Here is a 19,572-nt window from a genome sequence, read left to right as displayed (position 1 = left end):
TCACAGCTGAGTAAAATTATTTCAACCTTAGATCTAACTGAATAATTCATTGACGATACATAATGCTCTCATTTTGCATTGAATATTTTTCTAATACGCTTTTGGATAATCACATGAAAGGAGGGGTAATCCTTTATGAGCAGAGTTTACTTACCTTTAAAGAGCATAAGTAAATATGGTAGTATTACATTTTTGAGCCATGATTCTGAAACCGTTTTTATTTCTTTACCTTAACACCATCAATAGACGCAGGAATCTGTGCTGTATTCTCAAAGAGAGGGCAAAGAGAAACTAAACCTCTACCATTTATAGGAAATAAAACATCATTTCAAAGTTACAAAAAGTCTTCAAAACTGAAATTAATCTGTGTCTGAACGTGTCAAAAACTGACATGTTACAGGGATGCCATTTCAAGACAATCAGGGGAAAAATAGTTTTGAGTGCAGGTTGTTCCACTTCGAAACAGTACATGTTTACTGACAGTTCCCCCCCCCTTAAACTCTACATCTCTGTGCTGACAAGAATAATGTGGTGATTTCTTTTTTATTCCTTTGAAGTCAGAATAATACAGTCTGCATAATGACAAACATCTTCAGATATAGTGAGGACTTATACAACAGAACAAGGTATGTATCTGGGAGATTGGAAAATAAGTTTCTTCAGGGAGAATTAATCCTTGTTAAACAAAATCGCCACACACATACACACATACACACACACACACACACACACACACACACACACACACACACACATACACTTTGTGACTCATCAGCAGCACAAATCATCCTTTAAACTCTTGAGTTGCTGAGGGCAAGGTATATTTTTTGCAAGAAGGATAACACAAAACATCTCCTGTGGATTATTATTAAGTGACGGGTTTGAAGATGATGCGAGGTCCTTGAAAATGGTTACTGCATTCAGTTTGTGAAACCGTCGGGGAAGATCTTAGCTGGAGGACTGTGAGCAGAATGAACAGGTGTTCAATCATTTAACTTCTCACTTGTACAGATGGGAGACAAATGTTAATAAATGAGTAGAGAAATATAACAAAGCAGATGCTTCTGAACAGGGTGCATATGTTACTGAATGCTTTGGGATTAATGATGGAATGAGACACATGGGCTTCAGTAAGAGGACACAAGAGCCAGTGTGGGTTATCTGCCATCACTGGCTTTTTATTTGAGGGACAACAGAGGCATTGATCAAAATTCATAAGGACAGACAGTCGGATCATGGCTAGGGAGGAACCTCCCAGTGACAGAGCACTTGTCAAAGAACCCAAACACACTCACAAAATAAAAAAAATAAAAAAATCACACTAATGAAATGTGCCACTGAAAATCATTTCACCATAAAAGTAAGTGAACTTCGAGCACATCGAGCACACCTGTGACTGGGAGCCACCACCAATCGCAGCACTGGAAACAAACAGGGGGAGAGGATTGAGACCTAATCAAAACCCTTAACTTTAAAATCAAATCTGAAATGAACCCTAAAAACAAGACTAAAATACCATCCATCCATTTTCATGCACTTATCTGGGGCCGGGTGCAGGGCAGCAGGCCAAGCAAAGCACCCCAGACGTCCCTCTCCCCAGCAACGCTTTCCAGCTCCTCCTGGAGGACTTCAAGGCGTTCCAAGGCTAGATGAAATATGTAATCCCTCCAGCATGGCCTATGTCTAGGTCTAGCAGTGGGACATGCCCAAAACACCTCCAGCAGGAGGCGCACAGGAGGCATCCTGATCAGACACCCGAACCACCTCAACTGTAGCCTGGAAATCCAGACCCAAATCTAGAAAGATTTAGGGTCTGGCTATGAGTAATGAAAATGGCCCAACTCGAGGGACGGCACCAAGTATGCATTTGAAAATATCACTGCATGCAATTGGATAATACTACGACCAATCAGAACAATACTTAGCGCTGAGCTACCTGCGGAGCTAACTGGTAGATTAGACTCTTGCAGTATCCAGTCGGCAAAACAGCAACAACGTCCTTCTTGCAAAGGAAAGACTCGAGCGCCGTCTTCTGTTCCTCTTTTAGAGAAAAAGCCAAGTCTAACTCGTTCATTGTAGCGACCAAAGCCATTTCAAACAACTAGTGTTCATCCATAGCCATCTTGCAATGTTTACTGACTGATTCCAGACTTCGTCGTCACAGTGCTGTCGTCATCTGTTTAGCTCGCCTCTGGCCCGCCTGTATCAGATACACCGATGTGATTGGTGCAGCTCGGCTCCAAGGGCATGGGTAATGAGCATCATTACTGATTGCCAGAGTGACTCGCTGAGCAAATTCAAATTGTGCTCTCGAGAGAACTCTGGATTTCCAGGGTACCTCAACTGACCCCTTTTGACGCGAAGGAGCAGCGTCTCTACTCCGAGCTCCCTCCTGATGTCTGAGCTCCTCACCCTATCTCTAAGGCTGAGCCCAGCCACCCCACGGAGGGAACTTATTTCAGCTGTTTCTATCTGCGATCTCATTCTTTCGGTCACTACCCAGAGCTCTTGGCCACAGGTGAGGGTTGAGCCGTAGATGGACCAGTAAAGCCTTTCGGCTCAGCTCCCTCTTTCACCACAACAGACTGGCTCAGCACCTGCATCACTGCAGAAGCCGCACCAAACTGTCAATCCATCTCACGCTCCACACTGAAATACCCACTACTGAACTAATACTCAGTAAACTCAGTCAAACTCTCCTGAATAGATACAGCTTAGAAAATATCTATGTCAACTGCACAAAGACACTGTGTTTATGTTTCCTCTTCCTCATTTGGCACTGATCTCATCACTGATCAGTGTGAGTTCCTGATAGGAAACATGCCCAGGACTCCCAGTAGCAGCATCAGCAGCAGTGAGCATCTCCCTCTGCTGGTTTATATTGAACTCACTAATTCTGTTTCTGTCTGGCGAAGAAGCTTTTGCAAACGTACACACACACAAACACACACAGGGACAGCATCTCTATAAATCACTTTGAGTGACTACCACTGCACCCACCCACCCACACCACAATGATTAATCACAGGACCAGGACCACCCCTGTCTTGATGATTAGCAAAGCTCCTCTGAGACTTTCTGTCTCCACCGATTAAAAGTTGATCAATTTCTCTTCTTCAGTAAACACAGCCGGACGGTCATTTGGAAAAGAAACAAACGACATTAGCTCTCTGTCTCGTTTTGACTGTGTCACACTCACTCAGTTCTTTATCAATCACATGGAGACTGAGGAAGAGAAATGAAAGACTTAATGTCCTTCAGGTGTATGATGTGGATAAGAACTTCTGGAAATGAATCACAAAAATGGCCTAGAAGTAGCACACACTAATTTAGAGTTAAGTGTTCCTTGAACAGCGGGGGAGGAAAATCCGAACGGGTGTTGCTGAGTGAGATGTGTGTGATGCTTTCCGTGAATTGAAAATAGAAATGTTTCCATTTTCTTATTTAAAGCAGACACGTGTCACTGTGTTGCACTTTGACCTGCAATATGATTAAAGAAATTGAAAATAACCCATGCAAGTTAACATAACTGCATGTACGGACACACACACACGTCTACGCAGCAATGCACGTGCACACATTTTGTCCTGACTTAGCGTTACTGTTCCTGTCCACTCTCGTCAGCTGACAATAAATTATAAACACATTCCTTCAGCGCTCTGTCACCAGGAGGATTTATTACCGTCCACGGTGACAGCTTTGGTTGGACTTCACAGCTTCACAGATTCCTGGAAAGCCACGTGCTCATGAGTGAAAGCACACACACACACACACACACACACAGACTGGTAGATGATGGGATACAAGGATCAGCTGCCCACTAATGCAGCATGTTTTTAAAATGTACAAGAGATACGAAATGGTGAAAAGATGATACGTGATGTGAAACAACACAAAATGTTGCTTCTTTGTCGTTTGTAGTGTGAGGTTAACAAAGCTCACCGTGATTTATGAGACCGTCAACACACCCACACACACTCAGTAAAGTACTTTGTTTTGTGTGTTGTTGTTGTTTTTTACTGTTTTATATGCTTCCTCTCTTCCTGTCATCTTTTCAACACTGAGTCATCCATCACACTGGCATAATTAATTTCTCTCCGACTGAAAAGTATTTCAAAAATTCAAAGTTTCACGGAGCATCATATTCCCTTTCAACTTCTCATCACTTTGTACGCTCGGTGAGTAACAGCAAAACCGTGACAAATATGAGAAGCTTCTCCCACATGTACGAGGCTATTGAAACAATAAATAAAAATGCTGTGAATATTTTCCATTGATTTGATATACATTTTCTCCTATTAAGATATTATCATTTATCTCTGTTATGTTTATATCCGTCAATCTACTCATTTTTATGTCTTCAATATCTGTGTGAGTTTCAGGCTTGTAGTAGCAACATGTTTACTCCCACAGAAACTTCCTGCAGCTCCCTCTGCTGGATCAGTCATGCCTTACACACGTGTCTCAGCCTTCTTCAGTGTCATCCTTACAGTCCACCAGACCTTGAACACATCCTTTTCAACCATTAAAACCTCAGCAGCTTTCTATGCAGAGTAGCAGCAGCTCGACTCTGAGGTCACTGACCTGTAGATCATGTCCTGGGGAATGAAGCCGGCCAGTTTGAGCTGCAGCCAGGCCGATATACAGTAATGTTGAAACACACACTTTACATCAACATTTACACTAACCTCTCTGTTGCTCCTGTTGACACCTAATTATCTTAGAGCTGCATTAACTGATCTTTACTTTTTGCCCCTTGTGGATCAACATCTAACATATTATCACCTTATAAAGGTATGATGGGGCACGTTTCTGCATCCAGTCGATATAACTGCTAGCATTATTTTTCATTTGGAGCCACATTAATGTCCACCTTGCAAAATTTAGTCGAGTATTCACTCTTCTTTGGCTCTATGTTGGTCTCTCTGGGAGGGAGATTGTAACAACTGGTGAACCAGGTGAGAGTGGACTCAAACACACAACTCTGAAAACAGTTTGGGTAAAATAACAGTCTTTACTGGTCAAAAGGTAGGTTTGGTACACAGAAGGAAAACCAGTTGAGGCAAACAAATCCAAAAAGGATGAGACAGACTCAATCAACTGGCTAAATAATAAAAAAAAAACAAAAAAAAAAAAACAAGAGGCTGGAACGCTAGACACACAAGGAGCCAAGACAAACTGGCACTGAGAGAAAACAAGACACACACCAAATACTCTGGTGAGCGGAAGGATAACAAGATACAGGTGAGGCTAATCAAGGCGGGACAGACAATCACACACAGGTGGAGTAATCAGAAGGGAGGGAAAACACACAGGGACAGGAAGTGAAGTGATCTGAACGAGATGAGATGTGAAACAGGAAACAACATGAATGAATGGAAAAAGGAGATAACCTTAGAAACTTGAGCTGTGACAGAGATATTCTTTGCTATGTTCACCAGGTAGTCGTTAAGTCTGTCTGTTGTTTCATGCTGTGCAGGGTACTTCATTTTTGTAGTTTTTTTCAAACCATAACACGGAGATAAAACACTAAGGCACAGGAGACAGGTGATACTTTAACTGTGGGATTGTCACTATGAGTAACCTCTTTATTATGATATTCATTTGATCCATTGCTAATATGAAAATATTATAATATTGTGTGCAGCTTTAAAGAAGATCTCCTTTAGCATTGCTAATTTATCGTGAGTGTCATACATTCATTTAAATCTATTTGGTGGCCCTCTAGTGGCCATAAGGAGCCATGGCAATGTCAACAGTTCAATTCAAAGCAATTTATTGACTGCTCAAAAATTTACATACATAAAATGTATTTATTGCTTTAAAAACACACATTAAAGTGACTGAAAATAACATTTATTATAGTATTAGGAAATGCATTATGCTAACAGAGTTGCACTAGTTTGTATCACATTATCACAGATTATTATTGTCATTGAAAGTTAAGTTTACAGTGTTAAACATTTATGCAAATATTTTTGATAGAAACAACATAAGCACAATGCCTGTATTTTTATAAAAATAAATGAATAGTTAAAAGTGTAACTAGAGGTACTGCAGAACAATATCTGAGGTAAAATGTTGCCTTTATTTGACAGTCTGAGCTTGTAAAATATGTTTCAGCAAGACATCATAGTAGAGCAAGTTAAGTCAAAGTAATATGTGTTGAAAAATGTCCTGTGTAAGGACCCAGAATTTTAATTCCAGTTTTCTTTCCTCATGGATATTATTTAGTGAAATCAGACCTATCTAACACATGTGAAGGTGCTGACTTGGGGTTGACGCACATTCAGTCAGTGTGAATATAAATATTTTGTAAACAATATATCTTGCATATTTATTTTAGCCCAAACAAGATGATTGCAAAATATGTGTGTATAATAAGACTAGGCACCCTAATCAGCTGGACCAGTTGCCAAATGAAGCAGTGGCACATCTTCCATCTACATTATGTCACGATCTCAATATTGTGGCTTCAGTTCTCAGCACTGCTCCACTAATCATCGATAGCAGTGGACTGAATCGTAGCATTGACCTCAGTAGCAGCTGTAGCGAGGGAGGCCGAGGTCCCGGTCGAGGTCCCGTCACGTGGTTTGGCGCGGGGCCTCATCATTTCCTCTGTGTTGCGTTCAGGTTTGACCAAAAGAACGTAGCACTTGGGCAGGAAGATGCAGGTCAGCAGGCCGAAGCTGGAGGCCAGGATGGCAAAAATCTGGACGGCGACCATGAACTTGCCACGTGTGCTGAGGTACGCCGGGACAAAGGAGATCCACACGATGAAGAAGACGAGCATGCCGAAGGTCATGCTCTTTCCCTCACTGGAAGACAGAGGAAGAAAAGTGCTGTGTCAGAAGAAATGGTCTTAATGGCAAGAGGACGATTGATGCTGCGGATCTCAAAGGTTGGTTGAAAAAGTGGACATAAAATTAGAAAATGAATAAACACCCAGTGACATTTTACAGATTAATACAAGTGTTTTTGTGTGTGCTGGCCAGCTGTCTAATTTTACATAATTTCTGCTGATGTCTGCACACAGCCAGGAGATGAGGAAGTGTAAGCAGAAAGAAATACTGCCTCTAAACATGATGATACACCATCTTTTTTCCTCCACATGTAAATTTCAGGATCAGTTTAAAGGCTGTTTCACATATGGAATACATTACAAAATGCAAACTAAGCTTAAAATTGATGAGTTATATGTTTATATTTTTTTTATTCCCACTGTGTCCATTTACCCTCATGGCTGCCATTATGTTAACTGCTGTGCTCAGTGTTTCACTATTTATCCTGCACCCTTGTGTGTTTCCTACCTGACGTGGTCCTCCAGTTTGCGGGCAATGAAGGCAAAGACAAAGGCCACCAGAGCCAGCAGGATATCATAGGCGAAGATACAACAGATGAAGACCACAGAGCCTTCATCACACTCGAGAATGATCTTTATATTCTGGGCAGAGGTGTTCTCGATGGGGTGTGGAGGCAGGATGATGAGCCACACTGTGCATGCTATAGCCTGGGTTAGAAGAATGTCAGATACGACAGGATCAGGATCAGGTCAGAGTAAAATGCCAGGTAAGATGCTTGATATCATTCTTTTTTTTTTTCACTGTGTTTACCTGTATTAATGTTGCCACAGCAGCTATTGCCCTCTGGTGGCCAAAGGTGAGACGGTCGACTTCAGGGTTAGCAGAGGCACTGGCGTCATTGTTGTTATTTGTGTTGGTTACAATGACATCAGGGCTGCCGCTGTTGGCTGCTGCTTCAGCTGCAGCCTTCGCAGCTTTGGCAGCTGCTTTGGCTCTGGCACGGACTGCTTTCAGAGCCTGAGCTCTCATCATCAACACTGCTGCCTTACCTGATTTACAAAGTAGAGCAGATTGATAGCACAATAAGAGGCTTTCTGTAACCCACAGAGAACTGCGGGTGTACCTTTTTTAAGAGTGTACCCACCCATGATAGAGGAAAGGCAGAGAGCAAAGCCCAGAGCCAGGGCAACTTGGCTGGTCATGCAGCTCCAGTGCTGCGGCTTCCCGAGGAAGACGATGGAGCAGAGGAAGGTCACCACCAGTGAGAAGAGCAGCGAGAAACTCAACAGAGCATCATTGGCTTTGACCAGAGGGGTGCCGATGTGCATAACAAACACCACCTGGAGAAAGACGAACACAGTGAAACACACCGTTTGACATTATAGCTCCTTACTCTTTTCACCAAGGGATCTGTTGGCTTCACCAGGAGGTTTGTCCTCCCCGTATGAGTCTCACCCCGACAGCGATGGTTACTAGAGCTCCAAAGGCTGAGATGACAATGAGAGTGATCCCCAGCGGCTCTCCAAAGGCCAGATACTCGATGATTTTTGGTACACAGGTATCATGAGCCTCGTTGGACCACTCTTCATAACTGCACAGGATGCATGCACGAGCATCTGTCAGAGAGGGACGGAGGCAGGGTCATGTTTATCTTTAAAAACCCACTCACTTTATTCACTAAGGTTTAACTTTCATGCCTATGAGGTACAGTTTGAAAGCTGTATACTGACTCGTAGAGTTGCTGATCTCTCCATCAGCACACGGGATACAGTCGAAGCAGCAGACTGGCTCTCCCTGCCGGATTCCCTTCCTGGTGCCCGGCTGGCAGTTCTCACTGCACACTGACCGGGGAGGCTGCAACACACACAAATACACAGATTTACAGAGACATGCACGCATCTGCACAGACTCACGAGTACAGACAGAGAGTATATATGCTATGACACTAATCATAATCTAGAAGGGTAAATGGTCAGTGACCAATATGCTGCTGACCTCAAACATTTCATTGTTCCACACGATGGAGTCGTTCATTATGGTCATCCTGTCCTCTGGAGCTGCTGAGCCGTTGTAGTGTCCTACAGTGACATAGGATATCTCCCCATTACTGTTGACCTGCCAGTTAATGATGTCATAGACGCCTTCTACGTCCCCGTCATCAAAGTAGATCTCTTCGTTCGTGTGCGGCACTCTGAAGCGCACGTTCTTTAGGTAGTACATCAGCTAAAGGAGATAAAAATGAAGCCACATCTGAGTCAAACACATACATATGAAAACAGTTGTACACACACACACACACACACACACACACACACACACGTACCTGCCATGGCTCAAAGTTGGTGATGTCAGCACAGCTTTTATCAACGAATGGCCCCTGTCCGTCTTCACAGTGCTCCAGATTGTGCAGGGCGTTGGCCACAGCATACACGGCTTTGTATACACTGTTTGGAGACATCATCATCATCATCATCAGACACACTATCGTTCACATTTATCATTAAAGGGTAAGTTCACCCAAAAAGAAAAACATGTTTTCACTTCATAGTTTATATCTTGCGCTGCAGAGCAAGACATAATGTTGTAATTACTCAAGAACTGCTTTCTTTCAAAGCAATAGTTCCCATTAAGAACAGTGTATCCAGTGTTTTCTGGAGGGATGCCTTGCCGCTGTGTTTTGTAATTATCTATTGCATTGTGCTGCCCAAATGTGATTCCATTCACCGCCATTGTATTACAGTGGCGGCAGAAGATTCAGAGGCAGGTATCCCAAAATCTCTGCGTATAAACCAAAACTACCTCCATGGCCAGACGACTTTTTTGAATTCAGGTGAGCTGACCCTTACATGGCGGTGGATGGTGGAGGTGATAGGTCTTGCAGAAGTGATTTCAGTAGCATGAAAGTAAAAGAATTCAGGTGCAGTAGTGGTATTCAAGCAGAGAGAACTGACCTGTAAGTGATTCGTAACTGGGAAACATCAGAGTAGGTGTTATTGAGCTGTGCCACAGACTCAGTTCCTGTACACAGCCCATCAGGAACTCCCCTCGCGGCCCTGGGCAGCGTGCCATTAACCGCTTTGGCCTTAAGTTTGGCCCGTTTCATGGCTTTGCCATAATCCAATGTGCAGTTAAACAACTATAAGACAGAAAATAAGGTCACAAACTTTCTCTAGATTAGTGTATGACTTTAAAAGTTGCCACTGACAGCTTAATAAACACACCGTCTCCCAGAATTCTTCAGTGAGCGGGTCATCATAGGGGTCCAGGTTCAACAGGTGGCGCTGAAGACCTGGGATGTCAGCCCTTTTAACCCCAAAGCCCAAGGTACCACCCAGCAGTGTGTTCACCTGGGGAAAAACATGCACAGTATCAACTTAGCTCAAATTTTGATTTGCACACTTTCCTCAGACTGCTGAGCTTTCACTGGACTGAACACTCACCCCAGGCTGGTTGATGAGAGCGGAGGTGACCCATGCCTCGCTGGCGATCCAGGTGCGGTTGGTCACGTTGTGCTGGAGCAGCTCGCCGATAAGAGGACTGAGATCCACGTCTGACGAGAAGACCACGATGATCTTGGCCGTGGCCTCAACTACAGTTTGAACAATACGCTGGATGTCCTCTGGGGAACTCACCTACGTTTATGACAAAAAAACATTCATTTTCTTTAATGGGAAACAAAATCACAGACGTGATGGTGAAAAACTCACTGAAAAGATGCTACCTTGGGCAAGACCTCAGAGAAGGCGATGCAGACACCAGCTTCCTCCACCTGCTCCTTGAAGTCCTTGATGCCATACTTGCCGTAGTCATCATCGGCAGCGATGGTGCCCACCCATGTCCAGCCGAAGTGCAGCACCAACTTGGCAATAGCTGTGGACTGGTGCTTGTCGTTGGGAATGGTCCGCAGGAAGGTGGGAAACTGGAACTTACTCTCCAGAGCAGAGCAAGTGGAAAAATAACTGACCTAGAGGAGACACATATAACTGTTGCTGACATGACCTTGTTCTCTCCAGCGTTCATTTCTTCTTCTTGTCATCTCACTCACCACTGGCCTACCTGTGGGAAGTGATAAAGTCCAAGTATCCTCGCAGTAGCAATGGACAGATCGGAGCCTCCAGCGCCCACCAGAGCGGCCAGAGGGGCCCCGCTCCCACAACGGTAGTTGGGTACAGCCTCGTCTTGCCCCGTCAGGTAGGTGAGGGTGCCCTCTACGGCCTTGGAGATGGTGAAACAGGAGTCATAGATGACGTAGCCCAGGTCGGTATTGGGCAGCAGGTCATTCCTCGCGTTGATTTCATTGATTGCAAACAGCATGGTCTGGGTCCAGCGGAAGGTACGGAAGTTAAACCTGGAGGATGATGGGAGAGTGATGACATAACGCAGTACAAAAGCTATACTGTCTGTGAATTTAAGGTCAGAAAGAAATGAAGTGAGAAAAACCCACATCCACATTTAGTATATGTGCAAAAATGTAATATTTGATGACTGAAGATACATGAACTATTTTGGTCTTTTGATGTTATTACCTAAATTAGCCACAAGAGGACAGTTTGCAGACTTGCTGATCATTGTTGCATTATACTGTCTCCATAATAATACAGGCTACTGACTAATTGGCCCCAGAGCTGCTGCCCTTCTCTGTCCTAATTTCTATTGTAAAATTATGAGGTTAAGCGTTCTCAGAAGGACACTGTGCGCTTGAAACATACACTCAAGTAAAAATATTTCTCATTACAGGCCTAAAATATTAAATAATTTCACTAAAATAGGTGTATGTGCTTATCTAACATGAGTGTGTTACATTCTAGCGACACACACAATGATGAAAAATGAGACATGAGCAGCTCAACTCACCCCTCACACCCCGAGGACACAGGCACCCTTGAAGTGTTGCCATCACTGGAAGCAATCCGCTTGTGAACAGGAAACATCCCTCCGACGACCACCTTCTTCTTCTCTACATCCTTGTAGCCGCTCAGGTTGAACTTGGCCTTCAGCTTGCACGTGGACGCTGCTGAAACACATCTGTGGAGGTGGAAAAAGGCGCATAATCCAAGCAAAAAGCGTCCGATTTCCATGCTATGCAGACGCAGGAGGGAGTCTGGAGAGCTCTCGCTGTGGCAGACGGCAAAGGCAACAGCAAAGTGTGACAGGTGTCTTATCTGCTCTCAGGGGAGATGTGCTGCACGCGGCAACCAGAGAGCAGAAGTGGAGAGGAGGACGCTGGATGAGGGAATACTGATCTTTAATACATGTGAAACAGATAAGAAGGGGTTTGCTCATTTTAGTAAAACCAAAGCTTTGTGATCTTATTAATGGTGTATAAATAGTTAGTTTGTTAGTTAGTTTGTTCAAAAGGTGCGACACGAGTTTTGTTGCCCTCCAGGAGCACAAACTGGACCCTGGACTATCAAACACACAGACACTTCTATGTCAGATAAACTCAAAGAAACATCCCATCATTTCATATCTTTGTTCTCCTCTGTCCCCCTGTTAATGTATATCAGTCCATCAGTCTGCGCACAGGTTAGCTGCTGAGGATAAACTGCCACAGGCCTCGAGTTAATTAGCAGCTGCATGTGGTAACTTGTAGTCTTTACGCAACTTAACGGCACGGCTACTGTTCCAAAATCATGCCTCGTCCCCTGAGTGCGGGTCTGCGTTTGTGTTGATGGGTGACTGAACTTGTCTGCTCTTGTCTCTCAGTCAGCGGGGAGAAACACACACCTGAACCCCCGGCACGCTGAGGGACTTGTGCTGGGTAACTAAGGCCAAACGCACGCAGTCTAAACTTCTCACAACAGTATGGCACTGTTATTACATGATATCATACTAAAGGGAAGTTGTCACACTGAAAGCAGGAGGATATTTTGATATAGTTGCAGATTATAAGTGATGACCTTCAGTGTGTGCTTGAGTGATTGAGCCCTTGTGATCTGTCTCAGGCACATGAGCGACATCTGATTGATGCTGATGGGTTCTGCAAGAAATCAGTTATGTACAGTAATTTACAGAGGCCTTGTTCATGCAGAGATTAAGAGACACATGATCAAATGGAAAAGGGTCTGGGCTTGCTACTTTTCCATTTTACTCTCCATCTTTTAGCTTTTTAGTTACGTATAAAGACAGTTACTTTAAAGACTGTTGAACACTTCCTGAATCCAGTTACACACACACTCACACACACACACCACCTCAGTCACAACTGGACTGGACTGTGGAATGGGCAATTTTAATCTTACTATATAATGACGAAAACTCTGTCTGTGTGTCTGTTCCATGTTTTTCTCCTCACTGACTTGGTCAATCCATGTGAAATTTGGCACAGTGGTAGAGGATCATGGAGGAGGGTGTGTCTGCAGACCTGGAGACCGCAGATTCAGACCTGCAGATCTGGACCCGCAGTTCTAGACCCCTTGTATTTCACGACAGCGCCCTCTATTTCATTGGAAGCCAACATACTATTACAACTATTGAATATGGCCGACGATGATCCGAGTGTGAGTATTGAATGTGAATCATATTATTTGTTTAAACTATTTTGTTGACTTGAATTAGAGAGCCAACTTCATGTTTTACAGTGATACGTTTAAAATGATATGACTGTCCTTACCACGATAGTCTGAAAGGCACGTCAAATATGGGTTAAAGTAGTAGGTAATAGTTTAGCTTGTTAGCCATGAACTGTTTGACCTGCACATTTTGTTTCATGAAACCGAAGCGCGATGACGAATAATTTTAGCATGTGCTTTAAATTAAACACGAATAAATGATTAAAACAATGAAGTGGATGATATGAGAAAAACGTGTATAGGCTTACGTTTTCATAGAAGCATGAAACTGTTTAACTTACATATTGGCAATTATTGTACTTTATGCTAAAAGTTAATTTTGTATTCATGCATATCATGTAATACACCTTTATTTTTTTAAATATATTTTTTCCTTTATTATTCATAATATTATATATCACGTGTGTTTATATCACTACATTGATATTACTCTATAGCATATATTTAGAGATTTTGTGGATAGAAATTAAGCTCATCCAGCGCAGATGATCAGAAATGTATTTTTGTCTATTATTAGGTTTTGGCCTTGTTTATGTGTGTAAAACGGTTGAAAAATCTTAACTTTGAATAATTAGGGACTCTCTTTTTAAGGTGCACATAACAATCCAGAAAGGGGAAACCACACTGAAGTGGAGGATCGAAAGGCAGATGAGGAAGGAAGGGGCACTATTGTTAATATGTCGATATAATAATGTATTTGCTATGCTCCAGACTCTTCAGTATTTCAGTGTAGACTGTGATAGGTATTTAATTTTTTTTTTTAAGTATTTCTGTTTTCAATTTTGTGATATGTTTGATTTCTTTTTTTCTCTGCAGATCTCCCTGATGTGTGATGTAACAACTGCACACAATAAAACATTTCAAACCATTTCAGTAGCCTATTTCACAGCCTTTGTTTCAAATTCCCACAACAAAAGTGAGCACTGGACACCCAACACCAGACATTTCCTATTATATGTTGTAGCGGGTTTGATCAATGCAGTGCAAGTTTTTGGCGTGCTAGTCAGAGCAGTCTGATGAATATTAAGAAATAAAGAACTAAAATACTTGGATCAAACCATACAGAACAACCAGCAAACAATAATGATGCAGAACAGCACCCAGGCGTAAATCAACAATTAAATCTTGGTATTTTTATTCGGGTGTAATAAAATTTTAAAATTGTAAATTGTAATAAAGCATTAAAAGTCCAACTTCTTTCAAACAGTGATGTTTGGGTGAGACGCTGATTTAGTTGCAGTTATACAGCCGTCCAGTAGGGGACGAAAAACAAGGGGTCTAGAACTGCGGGTCCAGAATTGCGGGTCTGAATCTGCAGTCTCCGGGTCTGCAGAGACATACTATTGGGGGTCATGGGAGGATACGAATGAAGCAATATTACATCAGTTGGCCAAAGGGGAGCGCTATAGCAACCGATTGAAATTGCAAACTTTGAATGGGCATATCTCATGCCCCGTATGTCGTGGAGACATGAAACTTTGCACAGAGATGCCTCTCCTCATGGGGAACAAATTTGCCCCAAGAACCCATAACTTCCAGTTATATAGATTTTCCGCCATTTTGAATTTTTTGAAAAACACTTAAAATCGATCTCTTCCTAGGAAGTTTGAGCGATCTGCATGAAACTCGGTGAACATAATCTAGGGACCAATATCTAAAGTTCCCTCTTGGCAAAAGTTGGAAAACTTACTAAAACTGAGCTTCTATAAGGCAATGAATATTGGGAGGGCGTGGCTCATCACATAAAGGTGTATAACATCTCAAGGGTTTCACCCATCACCACGCAACTTTGTAGGCATATGACCACACATAATCTGAGGGGACCCCTCCATGATTGACCCCATCAAACAAAATGGGGGCGCTAGAGAGCTAATTTCTTATCTAGGCCTAACCGCCATATGGATTTTTACTAAACTTGGTAGATATGTAGAACAGGACGCCTCAAGGTGACTGGAGAAATTTAACTCTAATTGGCAACTGGGTGGCGCTATAACAACAGAAAAATGCTTAAAAATAGCTAAAATGCGACTGTTCACTGTGGCTCCCCCTGTGGACCAATGTTGTTGTTTTTGTTTTCTAATTTTTGGTGTGACTAAGTCATGGTATGGTATGCTGTACATAATCATGGAAACCGTCAGTGTGTCATTCTGTCACTCAGTCATTCTGTCTGTCCCATGTTTTTCTACTCACTGACGTGGTCAATCTATGTGAAACTGCACATAGGCATTGAGAATTGGCATAGGTAGAAGGTGACAAAGCTACCAATGGGTATGGACCAGTTTAATTTTCTATTTATGCACTTATTTTAACTTATTTTATATATATTTTAATACCACTGCATTATTATTGATGAGTGGAAGTGTGGTTGTTTTTATGAGCCACTGGACAGCTGAATTTTCCCTTTTATCTATCTAGCTATCATCTCTAAGGTGAAGTGACATACCTTCACTTGCCTCTGCCATGTACTCACAGTTGGTACCAAACATGCACAAGGCTGCATTGGAAGCAAATGAAATAATTCCAACCAGCTATTTTTGCTTTGTTTAATGGGGAAAAACAGATTTTTACAACTCAAGACAAAAAAGACAATGAAGTGTGTTTATTTAAAGTATAGAGAGGGATTAACACAAACTGCATCTACAACCAAAATCCAAAGAAGTTGGGACACGATGTAAAATGTACATAAAAACAGAATCCTTTTCAACATACAGAGGAAAAACTAAGTATTCAACATGTGATTTTCTTTTCATTAAACATATTTCTGATGCCTATACACATGAAATTTAGACCTGACATTAGTATTAATTCAGTAAAGCTACACTGATTAAGAAATAGTGACATTTCAGTCCATAAAAATTATGTGCAATGAAGGGAAATGACACAGGAAGAAAATAATGAACACGCTAAATGAAGTTTATTTAATACTTGGAGGAGCCTTTGTTTGCAATGCCAGCTTCAGGATGCTTTCTGTGTGAAGAAACTGATCTCTCACAGTGTTCAGATGAGATTTTCTTCCCCATTTACATACATCTTTAAATCTTGACGCTCAGTTCCCAAACGCATACTGGTTGTTGTTTAAAAAAGGTGATGTTACACATGCCCTTGTCCTAACTTTTTTGGAACATATTGCAGGCATCACGAATCAATATTTACGAAAAAAACAAAACAAAACAAAACACTGAGTTTATCAATTTTAACATTTAACTACTACTTTTTGAACAGTATTTAATTAAATGTAGGTCGAAAAGGATTTTTATACTATCACATATTTTTATTGTGACGTTATTGCTCTTCACAGCAAGGAACGAGAGGGTTTTATCGAACGTAAATGCACAAGTGAATCAAGATCCATCACACAGCATGAGAAGAAACACAGCTATCTAAATACAGTATAAAATGTATAATGTGAGTTTCTATATTGGTTGCTTCTCTTTTGATTTATTCCCAGTCTGCATGATTTGTAAGACATTGTCTAATTTTTGAATATCTATATAGGTCACTTGAGGTTAAAGCAAACTTATCCTGGAGTTGTGAAAAGGACTCAAATATATTTCCATCAAACAGCTGATTAAAGTCGAACACTACTTTTCAATATCACCAGGGGAGCTATGATACGTCTTGTGACAGTTCCTGTCCACGATGACACACAGAGGCACCTGACATGCCTCGCACATGAAGGGAGTGCACTTCCCACACAGCGTGCACTTCCTGCGCCCCTGTGTGGCTTTTTTGGAGCCAGATGCCCCCTCAACGATGGCAACAGGGATGTGCGGACAGCACTCCGGGGCTGGTTGTGCGGGCACTCCGCAGAGCTCGGCGGTCAGCTGCTCCTGGAAGGCCTGGTGCGTCATCGGCTGCTGCTCCCGTCTGCCACACAGCTCCTTGTGGAGCAAGTAGCTGTTTGTTACGGCAATGTCAATGAAATGATGCAGCACGGTCACATACCACTTAGTACTCTTTCTCCACGAGGAATAGGAGCCAATCAGCTGGTCTGACAGGTCAACTCCCCCCCTGAAGCTGTTGTAGTCCTTCACAGCCGACGGCACTGGCATCTCGACTACTTTTTGTTTTCCACCAACCTTGATGGCTCTTCTCACAGTGTCCCCTGAGTAGGCAGTGTGCAGCGTGGAGCACACATTCACCTCCCTCGTGTCCTTCCACTTGATGAAGACAAGAGGCCCCTCTCTGATCCACCTGATTGTCCCTCGTGGAGAATCTTTTGTCAGGGCGTTGACTTTTGTTTTAGGGACGCCTATACTTGAGTCCCGAAATGTCCCACAGGCTCCAAACCCCAGGTCGTGAAGGTGGCGGAACAGTGCTGGGCTGGTGTAGAAGTTATCACAATAAATGCGATATCCAAATCCCAGGACGTTTTTGTTGATGAGAGACATCATGGCATCAAAATGCAGCCCCTTCCCAGTGACCTGAGTGGACCTCCCTGTGGAAATGTTGAAGTCCACAGTGTAGCCTGTGTTGTCGGACAGCACAAAAAGTATTATCCCCCCGTTTGCTGGCTTGTTCTTCATATACTGCGTTATAGGAATCCTGGCTTTGGTGGCGACCATGCGCTCGTCCACGGAGAGGTTTTGCTGGGGGTGGTACACAGCTTTGCAGGCTACACGTAAACTGTCGTACAGGGGGCGTATTCTGTGCAGACAGTCATAATCATCGGTGCCTTTCTTGCAGTCATTAAAAGCATCTTCCCCGGGGTCACTTATATGGATGTTCCAAGCGATGGTGAGGAACCGGTCTCTGGGCATGACCTCCTGAATGTATGGCACATGGAAGATGGAACTGGCACGCCAAAAATCTTTCAACTTGGGCAGCTTCAGAATCCCCATGTACAGCGTGATCCCAATGTACTGATACATTTCAGCCTCTGTGACGTCGGCCCATTTGTATTTCTTGCCCCCAGCGATATTTTTTGCCGCGTTTTTGTTTGTGTTGGCACACAGTGTTTTGATGGCAGCCCGGTCGAAGTACATCCTGAACAGCTCAGATGGAGATGGATTGTCCACGCATTGCGACAGAGGTGGCTGCACACCTGGCTTTCTTTTGGGTATGAAGCGTTGTGGGGGGTGTGGCATGGAGTCAGGCTCCTTTTCAGTTTTCCAGCCAGCTTCATCACCAGGTAGTGACTCTGACCTTACTCTCCCCCCTCCTCTTCCTCTCCCTCTGCGTCCCTCCATTTCCTCCTCCTCCACATCGTCAACACTGCACACAGGGGTTACACGGTGTGTTAGATATATTCAGCACGAGAGTAAAACAATAATGATGCATTTATTTAGTTTAGTTACTTTCCTCTGGCTCAAAAACAAAAAATATTAAATGGATGTATACATACGTGTCAAAGGACGGATCTCTCCCTTCAAGGAAGTCTGCTTCATCTGCACTGTCGGCAGAATCCGGATCAGATGAGGCGAATGAACCTTCATCCGACACTGGACATTGCTCGAAAAGTTCGCGCCAGGACACAGGCTGTTTCGCGCTTTCGGGTTGTTCTGGTTCCATGGATATATGTGTGAGAGTGTGTGTGAGTGTGTGTGTGTGTGTGTGTGTCCAAGTGTTTTTGTGAAAGAGAGAGCGAGGGCGAGCGTGCGACCGCAAGCAAATAGAAATGTTTACCGCGAAAAAGTATACACATCGCCCGGGAAGATGACGTCACTTCTTGTGTCGCGGGAAAGACACGCAACACAAAGCCATTGGTGCAGGGAAACAGCAGGAATGAGTGAGATTCCCATGAAACAAACTATGACATACCTGGGTGTAGAGCCACCAATAACTCAACAAATAAAAAGGAAATTCAATATGTGGTTATTAATGAGGGATCTATCCTTAAATGGCCTGTTATCTAAAGCTGAAGGAATATCAAGATCTGTATATTTGTCTCTGGCACTAGAAATGCCTGCAGTAATCTCTAAGAAATTTTATTTAACTTCATCTGGAAGAACAGATGTCATTACAAATCACTGTTTTTATAAGGATTGGATGGAGAGGGGATTTTATTAGTTAACCAGCGTATTAATGACCAAGGTTTTTCACTTTCTTGTGAAGAATTTTTGTTAAAATTTCAGTTGCCAGTTACGGTGAACAAATATGCTGTGATTTTTGATGCACTACCACAGTGTGTGCTGCAGCTTCTTAAAGGGACTGAAAGAAATACTGCTGTTGCAGAAAATTACAAGTGTGAGATTTCT

At 42.9% G+C, this 19,572-nt stretch overlaps 2 protein-coding genes across 2 annotated transcripts; both read right to left on the bottom strand.

The window, feature by feature from the left end:
* Positions 1-5,979: 5,979 nt before the first annotated feature.
* On the bottom strand, positions 5,980-11,881 carry LOC125888511 (vomeronasal type-2 receptor 1). Its single transcript, XM_049575893.1, has 14 exons — positions 11,658-11,881; positions 10,860-11,151; positions 10,525-10,767; positions 10,244-10,435; positions 10,025-10,150; positions 9,755-9,939; positions 9,127-9,247; positions 8,799-9,026; positions 8,534-8,657; positions 8,259-8,419; positions 7,948-8,143; positions 7,614-7,852; positions 7,311-7,510; positions 5,980-6,818 (listed from the first exon to the last, which is right to left on the bottom strand). Exons 1-14 carry the CDS (start codon positions 11,879-11,881, stop codon positions 6,497-6,499), a joined length of 2,853 nt encoding a protein of 950 aa, XP_049431850.1. The 3' UTR covers positions 5,980-6,496.
* Positions 11,882-15,931: 4,050 nt separating this feature from the next.
* Positions 15,932-19,023, bottom strand: LOC125888852 (piggyBac transposable element-derived protein 4-like). Its single transcript, XM_049576483.1, has 2 exons — positions 18,720-19,023; positions 15,932-18,589 (listed from the first exon to the last, which is right to left on the bottom strand). Exons 1-2 carry the CDS (start codon positions 18,884-18,886, stop codon positions 16,957-16,959), a joined length of 1,800 nt encoding a protein of 599 aa, XP_049432440.1. The 5' UTR covers positions 18,887-19,023; the 3' UTR covers positions 15,932-16,956.
* Positions 19,024-19,572: the final 549 nt, after the last annotated feature.

The sequence above is a fragment of the Epinephelus fuscoguttatus genome, linkage group LG5 (assembly GCF_011397635.1).
Source record: "Epinephelus fuscoguttatus linkage group LG5, E.fuscoguttatus.final_Chr_v1".
NCBI classification, from domain to species: domain Eukaryota; kingdom Metazoa; phylum Chordata; class Actinopteri; order Perciformes; family Serranidae; genus Epinephelus; species Epinephelus fuscoguttatus.
This window is presented reverse-complemented; position numbering and strand designations above follow the sequence as displayed.